This window comes from Danio rerio, chromosome 5 (genome assembly GCF_049306965.1).
Source record: "Danio rerio strain Tuebingen ecotype United States chromosome 5, GRCz12tu, whole genome shotgun sequence".
Lineage (NCBI taxonomy): Eukaryota > Metazoa > Chordata > Actinopteri > Cypriniformes > Danionidae > Danio > Danio rerio.
In genome coordinates this window covers 23,533,700-23,553,576 of record NC_133180.1, presented here as the reverse complement: position 1 = coordinate 23,553,576, position 19,877 = coordinate 23,533,700, and the positions used below count along the sequence as shown (strand labels likewise).

At 37.1% G+C, this 19,877-nt stretch overlaps 2 protein-coding genes across 11 annotated transcripts in view; both read right to left on the bottom strand.

Moving 5' to 3' along the window:
* Positions 1-58: 58 nt before the first annotated feature.
* On the bottom strand, positions 59-13,232 carry radx (RPA1 related single stranded DNA binding protein). The gene is made up of 16 exons (XM_001343084.10): positions 13,099-13,232; positions 12,275-12,823; positions 11,169-11,311; positions 10,902-11,094; positions 10,665-10,773; positions 8,589-8,683; positions 7,750-7,869; positions 7,573-7,665; positions 7,332-7,487; positions 5,686-5,825; positions 5,423-5,568; positions 4,860-4,904; positions 3,211-3,329; positions 2,837-3,124; positions 516-680; positions 59-426 (listed from the first exon to the last, which is right to left on the bottom strand). The coding sequence occupies exons 1-16, from the start codon at positions 13,100-13,102 to the stop codon at positions 296-298; spliced, it is 2,496 nt and encodes an 831-aa protein (XP_001343120.7). The 5' UTR covers positions 13,103-13,232; the 3' UTR covers positions 59-295.
* Positions 13,233-14,509: 1,277 nt separating this feature from the next.
* npas2 (neuronal PAS domain protein 2) overlaps positions 14,510-19,877 on the bottom strand; it is a 119,398-nt gene continuing 114,030 nt past the window's right edge. For 9 of the 10 annotated variants that reach the window (XM_005165120.6, XM_073949927.1, XM_073949933.1 and 6 more), the window contains one exon: positions 14,510-19,132. In XM_005165120.6, the coding sequence (XP_005165177.1) occupies positions 18,953-19,132 (180 nt within the window). In that variant the 3' untranslated portion in view covers positions 14,510-18,952. 10 annotated transcript variants of the gene reach the window in all.

The following is a 19,877-nucleotide window of genomic DNA, read 5'->3' as shown; positions in this document are numbered from 1 at the left end:
GCTGTGCAATAACAACAGCATAAGATGAAAATAAAGGGTTTTAAGCAATGTTTTGGGATTTATTTTTTTTCTAAAAATGTTCATGAAATTACAAAAAATCCAACATAAATTATATATATATAATGACATAAATTAACTGTCAGATTTAGACATAAAATCATTCTTTCCTCTAAAACTCCAATCAGAACACACTAATATCAGTCCCCATACATTCGTCATCATCTGACCTACATGGGATGCATTTCTTTTGCATGATTATTATTACTGTGAGGGCGTCTTATTGAGTGCTGTCGAGCTAGCAGATGTCAGTTGTCCTGTAGAGTTTGGAGCAGATCATTTCTACCTTCTGTTCTCCGAGCAGACAGAGATCAACAATACACACCACATGCTCTGACTCCAGCTGAGGTGCAGAAGTCATCAATGACCCTGCAGAAACAAACAAAACACACATACTTCAGTGACTCGTGTGTTATTAAGCAGAGATGGAGGATGTAAACAGAGCAGTCTGGAAGAACCTGGCGAGGGACAGCTCCCGTCTGGCTGAACACACAGACGTCCTGTTGAAATGCAGGACAGCAGGGAGTTGTCATGTGGAGTGTGTGGGATGCCAGCAGCTCTGGGGTCATCAGAGTAGACGACAGGCACAAACTGAACATCCACTGCAGCCGTTTTATTCAGTCCTGAAAGAGAAGATGCATGTCCAATATTATCTTAAAGGGACAGTGCAGCCAAAAATAAACATTTGCTCTCCCTTTACTAGTTCTAAAACCCATTTGAAGGTTTATCTTCTGTTAAACATGAAAAAAATATGTATTTTTAAAAGTCCTCGTAGCTGGCACCCATTGACTTTCTTTGTGTATTTTATCCCGTTTAAACAAAAGGATATACACTCATCGGCCACTTTATTAGGTATACCTTACTAGTACCAGGTTGGACCCCCTTTTGCCTTTAGAACTGCCTTTATCCTTCACGGCATAAATACAACAAGGTACTGGATACATTCCTCAGAGATTTTGGTCCGTATTGACATGATAGCATTTCAAAGTTGCTGGAGATTTGTCGGCTGCACATCCATGATGTGAATCTTCTGTTCCACCACATCCCAAAGGTGCTCTATTGGATTTTGATCTGGTGACCGAGGAAGCCATTTGAGTACAGTGAGCACATTGTCATGTTCAAGAAACACGTCTGAGATGATTAGTGCTTTATGACACGACGCGTTATCCTGCTGAAAGTAGGCATTAGAAGATGGGTACACTGTGGTCATAAAGGGATGGGCATGGTCAACAACAACACTCAGGTAGGCTGTGGCGTTGACACCATGCTCAATTGGTACTAATGGGCCCAAAGTGTGCCAAGGAAATATCCTCCACACCATTACACCACCACCACCAGCCTGAACCATTGATACATCGAGAAACATGCATCGAGTTGCTGCCATGTGATTTGCTGATTAGAAATTTTTGTTAACGAGCAGTTGGACAGGTGTACCTAATAAAGTGGCCTGTGAGTGTATAGTGTTTTTTATTTGTATGTGATTGAAAATCAGGGTTATTTCACAAAATATTGGTTTGGTAAAAACTGTGAAGATAAAAAATTTAAGTTGTGTTGGCTAAAAATGTATATACACATGAAAGCAAAACCAACCATATTGATTTTGTTAGCTCATATTGCTAATTTTGTGGTGAACAATTTATCTGAAAATACACTTCCTGTTTGTTTTAAGTTAAATTCTCAGCTGTTTGAGGTATTGGGTGTGGTTGGCATATTTAACCACACCCCTCCAACTGTCAGTTTTGACAGCGTTATGACAACCAACAGAAATGGCAGGGGGTAGTTGGCTATATTAGGTTGTAATAACCCTCCCGAAACCCTTTTTCCCGATCTTTCTGAATGAAATGCTTACTTTATATATACATTCAGCTCATAATAGAAAAAACAAGCCACGCCAGCTTTATTCTCATTTCTCTTGGAACTGTCACAAAAAAAAAAATAAAAATAAAAATAAATAAATAAATAAATAAATAAAAAAACAACAGCATTGCAGTTTCCAGCTTCCGGTTCATGCAGACTTAAATTTATTGAATAATAGCTTAGGCTAGACTGTTAGCTTAATTTTAGGTCAAAAAGCTTTAAGAGACAAGAAAAGTCTTTACCAGCTTCACTGGAAACATGGCCTTTAAACAAACACTAACAGCATAAAGTTTGTAGCAGCTTACTCTGGTCACTTACAGTAAATGTCAAAATTATTTGCCCTCTAATGAATTTGTTTCCAAAAATATGCACATATTTCTCAAAATATGTTCATAGTATTTCCTATAATATTTTTTCTTATAGGGAAAGTCTTATTTGTTTTATTTTGGCTAGAATAAAAGCAGTTTATATATATATTTTAAAAACATTTTAAGGTCAGTATTATTAGCCCTTTTAAGCTAGATTTTTTTAACTGCTTACAAAACAAACCATCATTATATTATGATTTGATTGCCTAATGAACCTAGTTAAGCCTTTAAATCTTGAAAAATATCCAGTAAAATATTATTTACTGTAATAATTGCAAAGATAAAAGAAATCAGTTAATAATAATGAGTTATTAAAAATAATATGTGTAGAAATCATTTTCTTTCCTTTAAACAGAATTTGGGGGGAAAAACACAAGAGGGCTAAAAAATCAGGAGGACTTATAATTCTGACTTCAACTGTACATAGAAGAATGGGCTATATTCTAGGTTTTAAAAACCATAAACCAAAAAGGATGGATATTAGCAAAAGTCCAACATCATCTATATGCTGAAGCTGTAGCTCTGTAAGAGTGAGCTGTGGGTGCTGCTCTTACCCAGAATGGTGAGTGTGAAGTATCCAGTGCAGGCCACAGGTGTGTGTGTGCGCGTCTGTGAGCTCATATCAGGGCTCCATCTCGACGGGCTCAGGTTCAGGTTATGTAGCAGGACTTCTCTGTCATCGAAGCAGAATTTTTCAGAAAGGCTTTCCTGACTGAGTCTGCCACAGCAAAAGTGTTCAGTCACTTGTTGTTTTGCCGATAGCCAAATGCTGCTCTCCCATAATGCAGTGGGTTGGCTCTCAGTTTGGTGTTCGTCTTGGGTTTGTGATGCCTGGTCAGCCTCTTTAATGAACATTGAACCATTGTATGATGTTATTGGAGTCATTTTATATATTACAGATACTGAAGTATTATTGTTAGCATAGCACCTGTTCCTTCAGCTGATGTGTGCTGATTTTCACTCCCAGATTCCTCTGATATCAATTCTCTCTCATCTTGCTGCTCTTCTTCTTCTTCCTCCTCTTCATGAGAGGTAAAACCCACCTGCCTAAGAGAGCAATCAGAGGGCAGATTAAAAGAAATGCTGGGGAATGCCGACTCTCAGAGCAGTTCCAGAGATGAAGTTCATGCATTCATATAGTGAGACAATAGACCAGGGATGACCAACCCTTTTCCTGGAGATCGACCTTCCTGCAGATTTCAGTTGCAACTCATATCAAACACACCTGTCTGTAATTATCAAGTGCTTTACATCTATAAATTAATTGGTTCAGGTGTGCTTGTTCAAGGTTGGAGCTGAAATCTGTAGGAAGGTAGATCTTCAGGAACAGGGTTGAGTGTCCCCGCAATAGACCATTTTGAGAGATGTAAATAATAACAATGGTCCAAACATATTTCCAGTTTAACATTTTTCATTTCCATAGCTTTCGAGAATCCAAAAAAGTCCACATATTGATAAATAATCCTATGGCAGGTGTTTTAACGTAATGTTATTATTGAATTGCCTCTTGTTACATTTATGACATAGTATTACAACAAGCAGGAAATTTTCATGGGCCAATGACATCACACCATTGAAATAGTCTATAAACATAGTGCTTCAGAAAATTTGAAGGTCACAAAACTGCATTTGCACAGACACACACAACATTCATTCCCATTTCATAGTCTGTTTGCAGTTGAATATTCACCTTGGAATTATAAGGTTCTATCTTCGTTCTAAATGATTTTGAGATTTTGAGCTTTAAAGTTTTTGCAATCAATAGCAAACAGTATGTGTGTAACATTTGTTTTTTAAATAAAAAGTCTTAAAATTTAAACAACTTATAAAAAAAACATCCCATAATGTAAATAAGTTGTAATTTAATAAGAATGTCAATAACTTAATTTTGACAAAAATGTCAGATAGAATAATTCTAAGGTGACGACTAGTCATATCTCCATTCAATTAGGCGAAGACCCCTAAAATCCTGAATTCCAGACCTTTCTGGATTATTCAGTTTCTTTAATTTTTACAGCTGGATTAGGAATCACAGGTCTCTATGAATGCAATAAATATTTAACATACAGCTTCAGTTTTCAACTGTGAATTGAATACACCCCAAACAAACTTTTTGTCCCTCATCCTATTTCAGTCACAGTAATTTAAGAATTCAGCTGAGCAGAACTTGAAAATAGTATTTAGATTTAAGTATTTGATAGAGACTGGAGATTTTCTGTTATAGGCTTTACCATAAAACATTCTGAAAAATTTCTTGGGTAGAAAAAACACAACAACATGTGAAACTGAATAAAAACAAAGTTCTGTCTATTTCAATCCTGCAAGTCAGACTAAAGCAAGTCGCACACCAGAAGCGCCGCTCGGTGCCGCGACACGGCGCGTACATGACAGATTAAAGTATCGCACACCAGACGCGCACATTCGAATGATATTTAACATGAAACTAATCAGATGGCGCTCTGTGGCGCGGCTGAAAAATGAACTGCGTCCTGAGCCGTCGCCGGGCGCCGCCGACTTGCGGCGCCGGTGTGTGTATCCTGATGTGCGACCTGCTTTAGTGTAATGTGCTTAGATTACCTGCTTGACTGCATTTTGGATCTGGTGAAATACTGACGATGCACTCTAAACAAAGAAGAAAATATACATATTTGGTGACGTTCAAGAATTTCAAATGACCAACAACCAGTAAACTAATTTACCAATATCTCTAGAATTATTTAGCTATTTAAACTGTAATTTTTTTTTTTTACAAATATTCACATTTTCTTAAAAAAAATAATAATAAAAAAGCAGTATAGTGGATTTCATTATTCATAAAAAATTAAAAAAATTTCCTGATCACCAATAAATATTAGACTGATTTCTAAAGGATCACAACACCAAAAAACTAAGTAATGATGCTGAAAATCCAGTTTCAGCTTGCAAAAATCAAGGCTGCATCCAGATACTATTGGAGAGTCCAACGTTCCACCAAACGGTTATTATTAACAAAATGTAAAAAAATACAATAAAATTGCATTAATGTATTAAAAAAACATAACTAATCTTTGATCAAATAATTTAAAGAGCTGTTTTAAAATTTAAAATTAACAATATTTTAAGCATGAACTTTCATGAGCTGCTTTCAGTGGATGCCTTACCTTGGGTTTGTCAACACTCTCCTGCGTTTGGATGAGACTGTACTGTCAGAATCAAGCGAGCTTGAATCGGTTTCTCTTTGATATCTGCTGGAGTGAGGAAGGGCAGATTCGCTGTCACGATCTCCTCTTACTGAAACATCCTCCTGCTGGAAAGAGAACACCAGCGCTCTTGTCATTTTTGTCAGCAGGTTTAGATTCCTTCTAAAAATGGTAAAGGGAAATGTCAGACTGTCTTGAAGGTGGCCTGATTCAGCAATATTTACCTGTTGTTGTCTGGTGTGTGGTGGCCAGGTGTGATACTGCACTGCAGACACATAACCCTGTACAGCCACTCTCCTGTGCTCTCTGTACTGCAGACTCTCCAGCTCCCCCTTCAGCTCAACAACTGCAGTTATTGACTCGTCTGCCACAGAAATTTATGAGACCCATTAAATAAATGGCATTTATACAATATCAAAACTTAAATACATAATGCTTAAATTAGTTTAATAAAGTGTTTTGGTGTTTAATATTCACTGTTTGCCTGTGCTGTTTCTGGAAACCTTTGGAAATTACATATAGGCTTTAACTTTTTGAATATCAGCTTTTCCCAGAATCTCAATTGACACAAACAGTTCACAATTTTTGTAGAAAATACTGTAATAAACATTTTTCACATACTAAAGGTTTGTTGCAGTAATTCACCTAAAATGTCATTTAGTAACATGAGGTACAGGTAGGTAATAACATGACCTTTTCTCAAAAAGTACAAAAGTAACAAACACATTGCTTTAAACTTTCATTTATCTGTATATAGGGCATACATACCTCTGGGATTACAACATTTGCAGACGATAACATTATAATGGATTATAATTTTTACATTTTATATAGAGCACTGTTAATTGCATAGCTATAAAAACCTATAAAAATCCCCCCTGCAGGTTCTGAAACAGATCAAGCCTTAATCAGGTAAGAAAAAGGAATGCAAAAGTAACTCAAACTTAACATAATGCATTACTTACCACAAAAATTACCTAAGTAACACAACTAGTAACTTTTTTAGGAGTAAATCAATATTGTAATGCATTACGTTCACCAAATGAAAGTAACTGTGAAGTACTTTTCCCAATATTGCTTACTGCAGACTTTATGTCAGCAACATGAGTGCTCTTAAAAATCAGAATTTTTTTTTTTTAAATTAGAAATTAAAGATTAAAGATTGATTTTGAACCCTTTGGAAGTTCAAACATTGAAAATCAAATGTCTTACGAAATAATAAGCAATGACCAGATTTGTAAGATGGCTAAAATTTAGGGTATTTTAAATGCATGTGTAAACCAGGTCAAAAATTATTTGAGCTTGTCTGATTTTGACCAGTCGCAAGAGGTTGTCAAAAATGCAATTATTTAGATTATTTTTTGTAATGTAATTTAGGAAGATAAATGTTCACTAGTGCACAATAAAGAAATCAAAGCAAATGACTGATGCATTAAAACAGCCACAAAAAACTTGTATAATCTCAGCCCACTACTATGAATAGAGCTGTACAATACTGAAGAAAAATGTGATAGCATTCTAAATAATGAGGTACTCTATAAGCAATATGATATTTATAAAATGATATTACCCAGGTGTATGACATCATTAGGATGGTGACACAGGACACAGTCTATGTCACTAGTTAAATTGCCTATTTCTCTGCATTTGAACATTCTTTGTTTGGGATATTGCAAGCACATTAAGTCGGCAAAATATATGACACCGTTCTAGTGGTTTTTGAATATTTTAATAAAAATATCTTACATAATGCGGCTTTAATGCCAAATGTTAAGAAGCACATGTTAACACCAAGTAGAAGCAATAATGCATTCTGATTGGATCAGAAAAAAATGCATGTTAATATCAGGTGCAAACTTTCAAATCTTACTGGTGGTTGGTGTAAATGTGGGAGGGGATGGAGGGTAGCAGTAATGTCCTCCAACCGCTGTCCTCCGCAACACAACGCTGTCCTTCAGTGTCTTCGTCCACTGGATGAACGCTTTAACTTTTGGCTCATTGACGTAGGGCTGCTTTTTATGACACCCTGATAAAAGTGCAAACACAGAAAATGAAACACCTGAGCTGATAATGAATACAGTATGTGATCGAACTGGCTGTCTGAAACTTACCTGTAATGAAGAGCTGTGTCTCTGTGCTACTGGTCAGATACACGGAACTGCCCGTCTGACAGACTCTCATCTGAGTGCACACCAAATATGTCACTGTGCAAGATGGGAGATAAATTCAGATGAAGTCGTTTAAAATTTGAAACTCGTAGTGTTTGTGTTCATAAACTGATGTATTACTGGGGCAGATGTTGTTGAAGATCTCTGGCTGGGATGAGGAGAAGATCTCCAGTATAAAGGGAGAATCGCTTGAACCGTCCACTGCGTGCACCCAACGATATGCCCAGAACTTCTCAGGTCCTGACAGGCACACACACAAACATGCAGATTTCATGATTTGATTTAACAGGGTATATAGAGGAATCAGAGAGTGAAATTCAATACCTTTTTTAAGACTCTTTTCATACACTTTTAAGGCCTCATCACCACTTATGTTTTAACCAGTAACACTGGCAAATTTTTTATTCAGTATATGAATAATGTTTTCGTTTAAGAGTGGTTTCTTACAATCAGTATTTAGTTTATATACTGCAAGTTAAAACGTCACCAGCTAAAACCAGCCTAGGCTGAAAAATCAAACAGCTTAAACCAGCCTAGCCTGGTTTTAGCTGGCCAAGCAGCCTGGTTTCAGATGGGTTTTGTCCATTTCCAGCCTGGTCTTAGCTGGTCAGGCTGGGAAATAAACAGCTGAAACCAGCTTGACTAACCTAGTTTAAGCTGGACATAGCTGGATAGTCAAATCTAGCAGGATTTTATTGACTTCATAAACTACACAGCTTCCAAATATTCGCAGATTAAATTCAGGCAAACTTTAGAATAATGAAACAAAATGTTATACCTTTTAAAATAGCATTTAAGACTTTTGAATACTTTTTAAGGGCCTTAAATTTCTTTAAATTGACGCATCAACTTTTAATACTTTAAGACCCTACAGACACCCTGTTAAAGAGACATCAGTATAATGAAGCCTGTAATAGCAAGAACTGAGAGAATCAGCTATTAGGTAAAAAAAGCTGTACCGCTCTTTTCCTTGCTTCTGAGTCGCTCAACCCGGCCCACGTATGTCACAAGTCCAATAATGTCACAGGCTTGGTTCATTGAGTTCACCTCTGACCTGATCACAGAGAGAACAACAGTTTAGTTAAGAGACTTCAACATCCATGATGTGGAAATTTGTTGTCTGCCTTGACAGTAAATAGTATTTACAGTATATTAAGTAACACAAAAACAGCTAAATAAAACAGGGAAAACTTCTATAGCCTATAATGCCACAAATACAGAAATTCAAAACTTAACATCATTTATAATTTAAATCATTATTCAATTATTATGCATTGGTGTAAATAAAGGCTGATGCCACAGCTTCAAAATTTGGAATTTACATTTTTCAAGTTTTGTATTTATATATTTATTTGATGTATTATTTATCTTGTAATGAAAATGCTGTATTTTCAGTATCAGTGCTGCAGTCTTCAGTATTACACAATCCTTCAGAAATCAATCGAATATGCTGATTTGGTCCTGAAGAACATTTCTTGTTATTATTAATGTTAAAAATAGCTTTTTTTTGGAAACTCTTGTTTATATTTAGAGCACATTTTTTGTTACATTATAAATGTCTTTACTGTGCCTTTTGATCAATGTTAAGGCCCAATTCCAATTCCATTTTTTACCCCTTGGTCCTTGAAACAGAGTGTGAAGGGGAAGGGCTTCAAAATTTACCCCTAAGAAATTGGACACCACTACAACACCTGCACACAATGTTGATAATGATAACAGCTGTAGTTATTCCAGTTGCATTTTTTTTGTTTTAAATATTCAGGAAATCACAAAAGGCAACAATATCATGTTATTATAATAATATAATATGGCATTAACCTTGTAACTCTACTGAGAATTTACATTGTGGCCATATTCATCTATTTAATCACACGATAACAAAATAAACTTCATAACCAACCAGACACTGTAAAAAGCTCATTCCCATCCACTAGACTAGACTTTTCCGACAGGGTATTCAAGTGTCATTGAATGACAGTTGTGAAAGTATGATGTGGGACTAGTATAGTTATTATTATTATAAATGTAGAGTTTTTTACGTTTTTTTAATAAGCACGACAGTAAAACACGAACACCATTATAAATGTAAAACATATGCTTGTTTGTTGAAAAAATTCTTAATATTGACAAAAAATACTAATTTGTGCATCTCGCATGTGCAATATACATCTCTGCCATTGGCATACAGTAACCATGTGTTTTTTCACAATTCATCTGATCATGATCTTCTTTCATATAACTGTCATGTTAGGCGTCATTTATGACTTCAGCATGGCATTAATAAAAATAACCAGACATTTATGTATTTCAATTTACAATCTGTTTACTATTGTTGAGTCATGGCCTGAGGATTATGTTAATGCACTTCTCCCCCACTTTATCTCCTCAACTTTGCTTTCAGCTGGTTTTGGGGGTTGGTATTTCACTCATGTTTGAAAATGCTTTGCTCAGGGTTAAAGGAGGAAAGGTAACTGTTGATCTGGGAGAATGGCTTTTACTCTGCTTCCCCAACACCGGTGTGTAGCCGTATATGCTAACAAAGGCAGTTTTACAGACTTTGTTACAGAGCGGTTCATATGTTACAGCCAAGTTTCCCTATACAGTATGTTAGTTTGTTTCATTCTACTGTCTGTAAACATGTAACTTAATACACAAAATTGCTTGCTTTAAGGCGTTGAGATTCTTTTCGTTGAGACTTTCTTTTTATCAATGATAACAACTTTAACGGAGTCAGATTAATGACAATGGAGTCAGATAAATAATTGATTTAAACATGCCATCCTTAATCAACGGCTTTCTGTTTCCAACTATTGGTTCAGAATAGCAGTGTAAGCTTCAAGCCTTACATTTTCTAAACAAAAGTGTGTTTTTTTCAGAAAATAAAAATACAGACAATTTCAAACCATCTTGATCCCAAACCTTTCAACTGCAACAAACAAATTTGATAGATTTTCTCAGAACTTTATGTTTTTAAAGCCAGTACATTAAAACCAAAGAATTAAAGAAACATGTTTGTTAGTAGTGATTATGCATACCGTGTGGCAAAGTTGTAAGGAACTTCAGGCAGACCCCACTGAGGCCGAACACTTTTAGGTGGAATCACTGTCACTACAGATGCAGGACTTCGAGGATTCAGACAGATCTCTACAACATACAGAACCACCATAAACAATGATCTGAAATAACTCTACATCACCAAGACGTCCAGTATTGAACAGCATAATCAAATTCAGCTGGATAAAAAAAAGCTAGCTTTACAATGTAGCCCATACCGATGGAGTGGAAAGTCATAAGAGAGAGCGAGTGGATCTGTGGTCTGGAGCGGTGCTGATATCTTGGTTTCAGCGAATACTGCTGCAGATACAGAACTGAGCCAACCGTCAGCCTGTTGAACCACTCCAAACAAAGTTCATTCCACACAACCATGGACATGACGCCGCTTTGATCAGCCACCTCACAGTACACCTGCAAGTCAAACACATGGAGAAGAGCCACAGATGGAAACGAAGGCTGTGAGCAATAAATGACCTCACACACACCTGAAATGGGAAGTCAATGTTTTGTCCTGGTTTTCCATAGTATCTGATTCTGGACCTGTGCAGGATTCGGACCAATATTGGGAGAGGTGGTCTAGGGGTGGGAAAAAATGCCTCCAGATTCGCAAGAAGAGTGATTCTAGACACTGATACAAACAGAAGGATAACAACATTAAATGGCCGTAAATGAAAGACACACTACTCTTATTCAGCAAGTGAACAACATTCCAGCTGTGTTCAAGAGAAATTTCCATGTTTATAATACTCTACCTACCACATTTTTGATAGTTCACCATTATATTAATTCGCTAACAAACAAGCCTTGCAAGATTACTTTTTTTACAGGGGTAATTCATAAAATGCAAGTCAGCGGCTATCAAAAGTTTTAGAGAAAAAAAAAAAAAAAAAAACCCAGAGAAACAAAATTAATGCTCATGACTCTTGACGGTATATTAAGGTATTATGAAGTGAAATAATCAGTTTTTGGGCAACATGATGGCTCAGTGAGTAGCACTGTCGCCTCACAGCAAGGTCGCTGGTCAATAGGTGTTTCTGTGTGGACTTGCATGGTCTACCCGTGTCGCATGGGTTTCCTCCAGCTGTGCTGGTTTCCCCCACAGTCCAAAGATATGCGATGTAGGTGAATTGAATAAACTAAATTGGCCGTAGTGTATGTGTGTGAATGGGTGTTTCACTGTACTGGGTTGCGGCTGGAAGGGCAACTGCTGTGTAAAACATATGCTAGATAAGTTAGTGGTTCATTTCAATTGGTGGTTCAAATCATTCTATGCTGACTTAGTGGTCTACAGCATTATTAACACTCAATTAAAAACAATGATTATTTTTATTGTCAGTATTTGGTGCCAAATATTTTTGTAACAAATTCTGAAGATACTTAAAGAGTAAAGTAACGGCTGCAGTTTTGCCATCAACTAAACTATTTTATTTTATAACAAATTAAAAGAGAATACTTCTATTTTAAGCTGTACCTTTCCTGCAAATACATTCACACAATTACCGACTCTTGTTGGCATAAATTATTTATATTCATATTAATTTGATATTAGGTTAGTTTGAGCATCACTAAATGAACATGGTTTAGCTCATACCATCAATAACCACGTCTGGTGGTGGGCTGTTGGGAATCCATACTTTTCCATAAGGGTCGTCATTTATCCACAGGGGCAAATAATACCTCCTGCTCATCTGCAGCGGTCCATCGGCCCAGGTCACGTTGTCCTGGGACCACAGCGGGACACTCTCCACATCTTTAATGCTCAGAAACCTCTCAGGAAGCTCCACGACGCTGTGAATGTCGTCTATCCTCACGTAACTGTGATGTAGTCTGGTCTCGTCGTGGACCAGGGAAAGTTGAGACACCAGGAGCCCCGCACCGCAGCGCAGAGAGCCCGTCCGGACCCACCGGCTCAGACCGTCCGCCAGTTGACACTTTATCCGCCAGCGGCCGTCGGTGAGCGTCAGGTCGTAACTGTAGCTCTGGGCTGCGGGATGTTGAAAGCTCAGATACCGGTCCAGAGAGACCACAGCCAGGCAGAGCGGACTGCTGAGGGTCAAAGAAAGAGTGTGTGCCGACCGCAGCTGATCAAACACCTCCTGGAGGGCAGAACCGGACCCGCTACCACCGACACCCGCCATCACTAGAACCAGATAACGTTACGATTACAGTTCAGACTCAAACCTTACTTTATTATTACTACAAGCAAAGTTAACAAACACATAGGAACCGAACCTATAACGGAAAATGGAAATCGTTGTAACAATAATGTAACGTAATAGAGCAGATTTAATTGCAACAAAGACCCAAACCCTAACGTAACGTTAACGTTACATGGCAACATACTGAAACATGAAATTCCCTTTAACGTTAATAGTTGGTGTTTAAAGAGTAATGTTAATTGTGTACGTAACTTACCCATTTAGCTTGCCTTTCTGAATGCATCACCGTGTTATTCTTTGGTATTTTGAAGTATAATAGGTTTCTGCATTTTTACAGCTTATGACATAATATACTGCCGCCTGTAAATCAGCTCGAATCTGACGGACTGTAAACAAACTCCAAGCGCGCGGTGATTTCGTGTTTCTTCTTCCTGGATGGGCGTCATGAAACTGAGGGTAAACCGCACCGCCGCTTACAGGCGTGGAGGACACAGCAGCGACGCTCTCGGTGATGCTCTCTCGGGTGTTTCATTTTGGTGTTTTGATTTAGTTTGGGGTCCCAAAGTGCATTACGATAGAAAAAAGTGGAGTAACAAAATTCAGATAAAAATCAGGTAAAATTTATAGCTTTTTTCTTTTTCTGGTTCAGTCAATCTTTTGCCACTTTATGAGGAATTAAGATCGTATTTTTTACCACTACATATGTACAAATTCCAGTTTGAGGATTGGAAACAATAACAATGGTCCTAATATTTTTTCTTATTTAACATGTTTAATTTCTATAGCTTCAGAGAATCCAAAAAGGTCCACATATTGATAAATATGGTTATGATAGCTGTTTTAACATGAAAATATGACTGAACTGCCTCGTTGCAGTTATGATATAGTATGATTAGCAGGAAATGTTTAAGGGCCCATAACATTACCATATTGAAATGGTCTGTACATGTTTTATTGTGTATCATAAAGGGAAAGTTCATCTAAAATGAAAATTCTCTCACTATTTATTCACCCTCAGTTGGTTACAAACCTTTGAGTTTCTGTATTCCTTTGAACACAAAATATATTTGAAGAAAGCAAAAATCTGTAACCATTGAACTACTTTGAAGTCAGTGGTTACAGGTTTCTTCAAAATATAATCTTTTGTGTTCAACAAGACAAAGCCAAACTGGTTTGGCACAAGTGAGAGGCAAGTAAATGATACATTTTTGGGTGAACTGTATTTCTAACTGTGACAACAGCAGTCGATACGGTATCCATTACATATACAAAACCAAAACAGTTATATGATGATGTCCAGCCATAGAAAACTCTATTTGTTACTGAATTATAACTGGTTTTCAGATTCATGTGTATTTTTAAGTACACCTTGCTGACACCAAGTGGCCCTTTTTGTTTTCAAATCTGCCTTAATGTTATATGGAACTGATTCAACAAGGTGCTGGAAACATTCTTTAGAGATTTCATCAATATTAAGATGACAGGACCATGAAAAAAGCCTTTACAAGATAGCTACACTGTGGTGGTAAACAGATTGAGATGGTCAGCAACAATATTAAGAAATGCTGTGGTGTTTACTTTGTGTTTAACTCATACTAAAAACTCCACCATAGGCCTGAACTGAAGTAAAAATAACCCCGGGCCACTAACATAAAGCATCCAAACAGTTTCAGAATGTAAACTTTTTTATTATTAATTTCTTTTAAAACATTATTAACAATATGTTAAAGCTTGTTGTGATGGTATATGTACAAAGAAGAGTAGAAGAAGGACAAACAAGCCATACATAATGGACTGTGCAACATCAACTCGCTGAACTGACAAACAGAAAGCTTTACGTCCCCCCAAAGTAAGACACTTCAATAATTAATCTGTTACAAAATACCTCTTTTTTTCTTTCAGATCATACACTGTATATAAATTTATTTAAATCTATTTGACATCTTATAAAATAAACAACTATAATTTTCTAAACATTTTTTGTATGTCTTATATTACAACATCTTCCATGTGTTTTCTGCGGAGTATAAGCAGAGATGGCTGTTTTATGCCAGGTATCGTTTTCCATCTCTCACCTGGTACAATATAAATGCATTGACGCTCTCGCCACCCATGGCAAGAGTGATGTCACCTGATCAGGTAACACGCAACAACACATACATACACTCACAACACACACACTCACACAAACCCATGAGGCCTAAAACCTCATCAGAACAGACACTTTTGGGGTATAAATCCAGGCCAGAGAGTAAAAGACATAAAGACGGGAAAGAGAATAAAGTGCAGTCTCCAAAACCAGAGCAGAGATTCACAGGACCATAAGAGAAAAAAGTGAGAGTCATAGTTCTCATCTACCACTCGCCACCCAATCAGTGAACAGAAAGAGCAAAGACACAAACATCCGCATGTGCAAACAACACTGTGAAAAAACATGGACGTCTGCAAAACAATCAAACCTTTAACTCAAGAGACATTTGAGGGTAAATGTTTGAGCCTGGCTGGGAAAATGATAATAGAAACATCTCAAATGGGTAATAAATGTGATGAAGGGACGAAGAAGATTTTGTTTAAGGAACAATGCACACTGTAAAATGGCGAACACTTGAACTGCATCTGATTGGCTTAAATTGCAACTTTTGGATTTATTTATGCTTATTTTGAAAAGTCTACTGGGAAAAAACTGATTATATCTGTTTCTGACATAAAAGCGATTCATGTAAATAACATATATAACATACAAGTTCATATTTGGATTTCACATACATAAAATATATAATATATGTAACAAATATTTTGAAATATAGCAAAAATGTTTCTTTTTTGTCAACCATTGGACTTTCTTTATATTCAGATGTTTAAATATATTAGCTGTACATTTCTATATTAGCCATTTTTGTACATATTTCAAATTCCAATGATTGAAAAAAATGTGAATAAATGTGCTATTTTTCAAGTTTTTGAAATATATGTTGCAAACATGTCTAATATTTATAAAGTTAGGTCCATAAATATTTGGACATCGACACAATTCTAACATTTTTGGCTCTGTACACTAACACATGGATTTGAAATAAAACAAACAAGACATGCTTTAACTGCCAATCAGGTGAACGCTGTGGGAATTACAACAGTTTTCATATGTGCCTGCCACTAGTTAAGAGATCAAAAATAATTGGACGATTGGCTTCTTAGCTGTTCAATGGCCAGGTGTGTTATTCCCTCATTATCCCAATTACAATGAGCAGATAAAAGGTCCAGAGTTCATTTTAAGTGTGGAATTTGCACTTGGAATCTGTTACTGTCAACTCTCTAGATGGGATCCAAAGAGCTGTCACTATCAGTCAAGCAAGCCATCATTAGGCTGAAAATCAAAACTTACCCATCAGAGAGATAGCAGAAGCATTAGGTGTGGCCAAAACAACACCAAAAATCCTGGAAGACCACAGAAAACAACACCATTCACCTGATTTAAATGTAAATACCCTCAAATTAAAGCTGACAGTCTGCAGTTCAAATCCATTGAGTTGGTGTATAGTCAAAATGTCAGAATTGTGTTGATGTCCCAATATTTGTGGACATAACTGTATATAACATATATTTTGAAATATTGCAAAAAAAAAGTTACATTTTTTTTGTCGACCATTGGAATTTCAATATAATCATATATGTTCAAATATATTAGCTATACATTTCTATATTAGCAATATATTTACATATTTCAAATTCCAAAGACTGGAAAAAAAAATGGCCATTTTTGCAATATTTCGAAATATATGTTGCCTACATATATTTGACATATTAATATATGTATCATATGAAATCCAAATATGAACTTGTATATCAAGTATATCATTTGCATATAATTCCATCTATCAAATTTCTATAGACTACACTGGTAACTGATTCTAGATGTTACCAGATAATGACCATCTAGTAACCAGCCAAAATGGTCCCCTGAAAAAATAAAAAGTTAAATCTGACTCAAAAATAATAGTTTCTCTTATGTCTATAGCAATAAAAAGCATTTTTTGTTAGCCAATGCTAATCTCAGAACAGCAGGTGATTAAACAAGAGGCACTGGCACGTCATAATCTGTGCTGTTTGTGTCTAACCAGCATCTAAAACACAAACCCACTAAACATCTTCCTCATCTTCTCTAGTGCACTCAGGGGAGGCAGAACTAAACGCTGAGAAGAAGCAGTTACGTCGTTCATAAACCTTTGAGAAATAGTTCAAATGAGGACGTCAATCAGCTCTCAGTAATGGGAAATTTGATATTAGAAGGTGTATAAAGTAATCTCTGGAGTGCTTCCTTTGAGTGTAGTTTGATCAGCAATAGACATCTGATTTGATCAAAAGATTAGCAAACTCCAGACGTCTGCGCCAAGACGTCACACCTGAGCGCGTCTGGGACTTTCACACTTCAGTGACTGAAGGAATGTCAAGGATATTTCATACAAAAATACTTTCCGTTTTCATTCAAGCAGCACACTGGCTTTTACTAATATGAAGTTTTTCTTGTGAACACAAGAAAGCTAACATGACTAGAAACCAAAAAATCTCGTAGATAAATATAAATTACACACATTCTGTTTTTTTGATTCGCATTGCACAACATGCAGAAGGGCACATGATCTTAGACTCTCTTGAACAGAATTTTCTAAGTTTTAAAAAAATAAAATAATCAGCACCAGTCTTTAGATGTGCAACGCATGACAGGACAGAGGAAAGCGCAGCAAAGAAGAAATGAATTATGATTGTCATATATATATATATTTCTGTTTGTTTTTGTCTGAGTGTTCACAACATTCCAGAATATCAAGTTTCGCCCTTTGCCTGACACTAATGTGTCAACTCCCTAAAGATTAAATAGATTTTTTAAATAAAATAAAATGGAAAAACAATTGCTAATATTTGACTTATATTTGTGGAACACAGTCCAAACGACACAGGCAGATCAAAACCTTTTCCTTTTCACATACCAGACATCATGATTGCCTTCAGTCATTCGAGCCGTTCTATAATTTTATCTTCATCTGTGCACAGTTACACTGCAGCAGCGCTTCAACCCATCACCGTACAACAATCGCAAAGTCCTCTTCTCTGAAGCATGAATTAGACAGAGCTTCAACCCTGTGTAATACTGAAACTCAACATTACAGCACATCCATCGTGCTGACATGACATCAAATTGACATGCGGACCACATGCACGTCTGAAAAAAAATCAAAACCATTCGAAAACCTTCTCCTGAGGAGTTTCCTGGTTTAGACACCAAAATTGAAATACAGCTACTGAAATCTGGTCATTCAGAACTCATTATGTGGAGGAACTATATATACAGTACAGTGAATCCAGAAACAAAGAGTAACAGGGTTTGAGTCGAACTCAACAGCAGGAAATTTTGCCCTAGTGCCAACTTTTAAATCGTTTACATTTGAAACGTACAATGTAATTCAAGTTTCTTTCTGTTAACGTAACAACAGGAGGGGACTGAACCTGGTACGCACGTTAACAGGACGCCAAATTGATGTGTTTTTGAAATAAATTTGGGTCTTCGCTGAACTGTGCCTAGCTCTTCCCTTCAGCACATGAAATATGATGAATGAAAGCAGTTGATTTGTTTGTGGGCGTTTTCTTTTGTAGAACGAGTGTGAGAACAGAACATGTGACAGCACGTGCAGCGAGTTTACGCTCTGTCAAGGCATTACTTGATTCATAGATTTGTCTATTGAAAAGTCTAGATAACGTCAACCAGCTGTAACATTACAAGCCTCCATGGCTTTCTGTCCTTTATCAATCGATCGGAGCATGTGCTCGACTGCTGTGACCCCCGTCTCGCCCCTGGGTCACGCCCCGTGGGCTCTTCCTACATATCCCAGCATCCTCTGCGTGCAGTCTGGGCCAGGCCGAGCCCTTGAGCCTCGTGGCGTTATCACCATCATATGCTGTCATGGGAATTTGAGGGACTTTGGCTTTCTCGATTTGGTTTGGCTCGGGAATGAGCCTTCCCCTGAGCCGAGAGAGTCCCTTCCCATCATACCTTTCAGAGCTAATCGCTCAACGCGCTTTCCCAGCAGCCTCTTGGCTTGTCCCGTGGTGCGGGGCTACCGAGGGAGCATGTTTCTGTAGTCCGACAGGTTGCCAGACTGGGAGTGATGATGATGCTGCTGTTGCTGCTGCTGCTGTTGTGGCTGTACGTATCCCACAGTGCTTTGCTGTGGAACACTAGGGGTGTGGAATAAGGCCTGAGTGGGAGTGCCGTGAATCAGACCCTGAGGCTGCATCTAAAGGAGACAAACCGAGAAAGTTAATATCAATCACACAATATAGCAGGGGGTGTGTCAAACTCAAGGCCAAAGGGGTCAAATCCGGCCTCCATTAGGCTAAGCATGGGCCGGTATAAGATTCTGATGGTATAATATAATATAATAACCTTGGATAAAACACAATACTGCACTGTTCAGGTCCATAGCATGCTTGTCATACATGTAGGTGATAAGTGATTTTTTTTTCAAATGTTTGCTGAATTGTGGACTGACCAGTAGCATTTGATGTGGATGCTCCGTTGCTGCAGGAGATACTGTTGCCATAAATACATACAATTCTTATCTTTCACAATATGTAAACAATCAAATAAAATCGTACATATACCTTGTGGTTTTAAAACTATGACTTAAACCAAATTGCGGTGAACTTGAAATCAGTTATCATCCCATGCTTACCACCCATATTATTTTATGTGCCCCCAGGAGCATATGATTTACACCAAATACAAATATTAGCATTTGCAGGAGTTGTACTGGGTGGTGCGTTTGACGCAGAATGCGTGACGTCACTTCAATCCCGTGTTCAAGATATTCAACTTGAGCAGAAAATTCACATGGGGTAAAAAGCATCCTGCAAGTAATCTAGAATGAGTGACATCGTGCTTCACCTTTGTTGTGAACCCAGCATAAAATAAACATCCATGCTGCTTTATGTCATATATTGACTATAAACTAATCTACCACAATGATTTTTTGTTTTGAA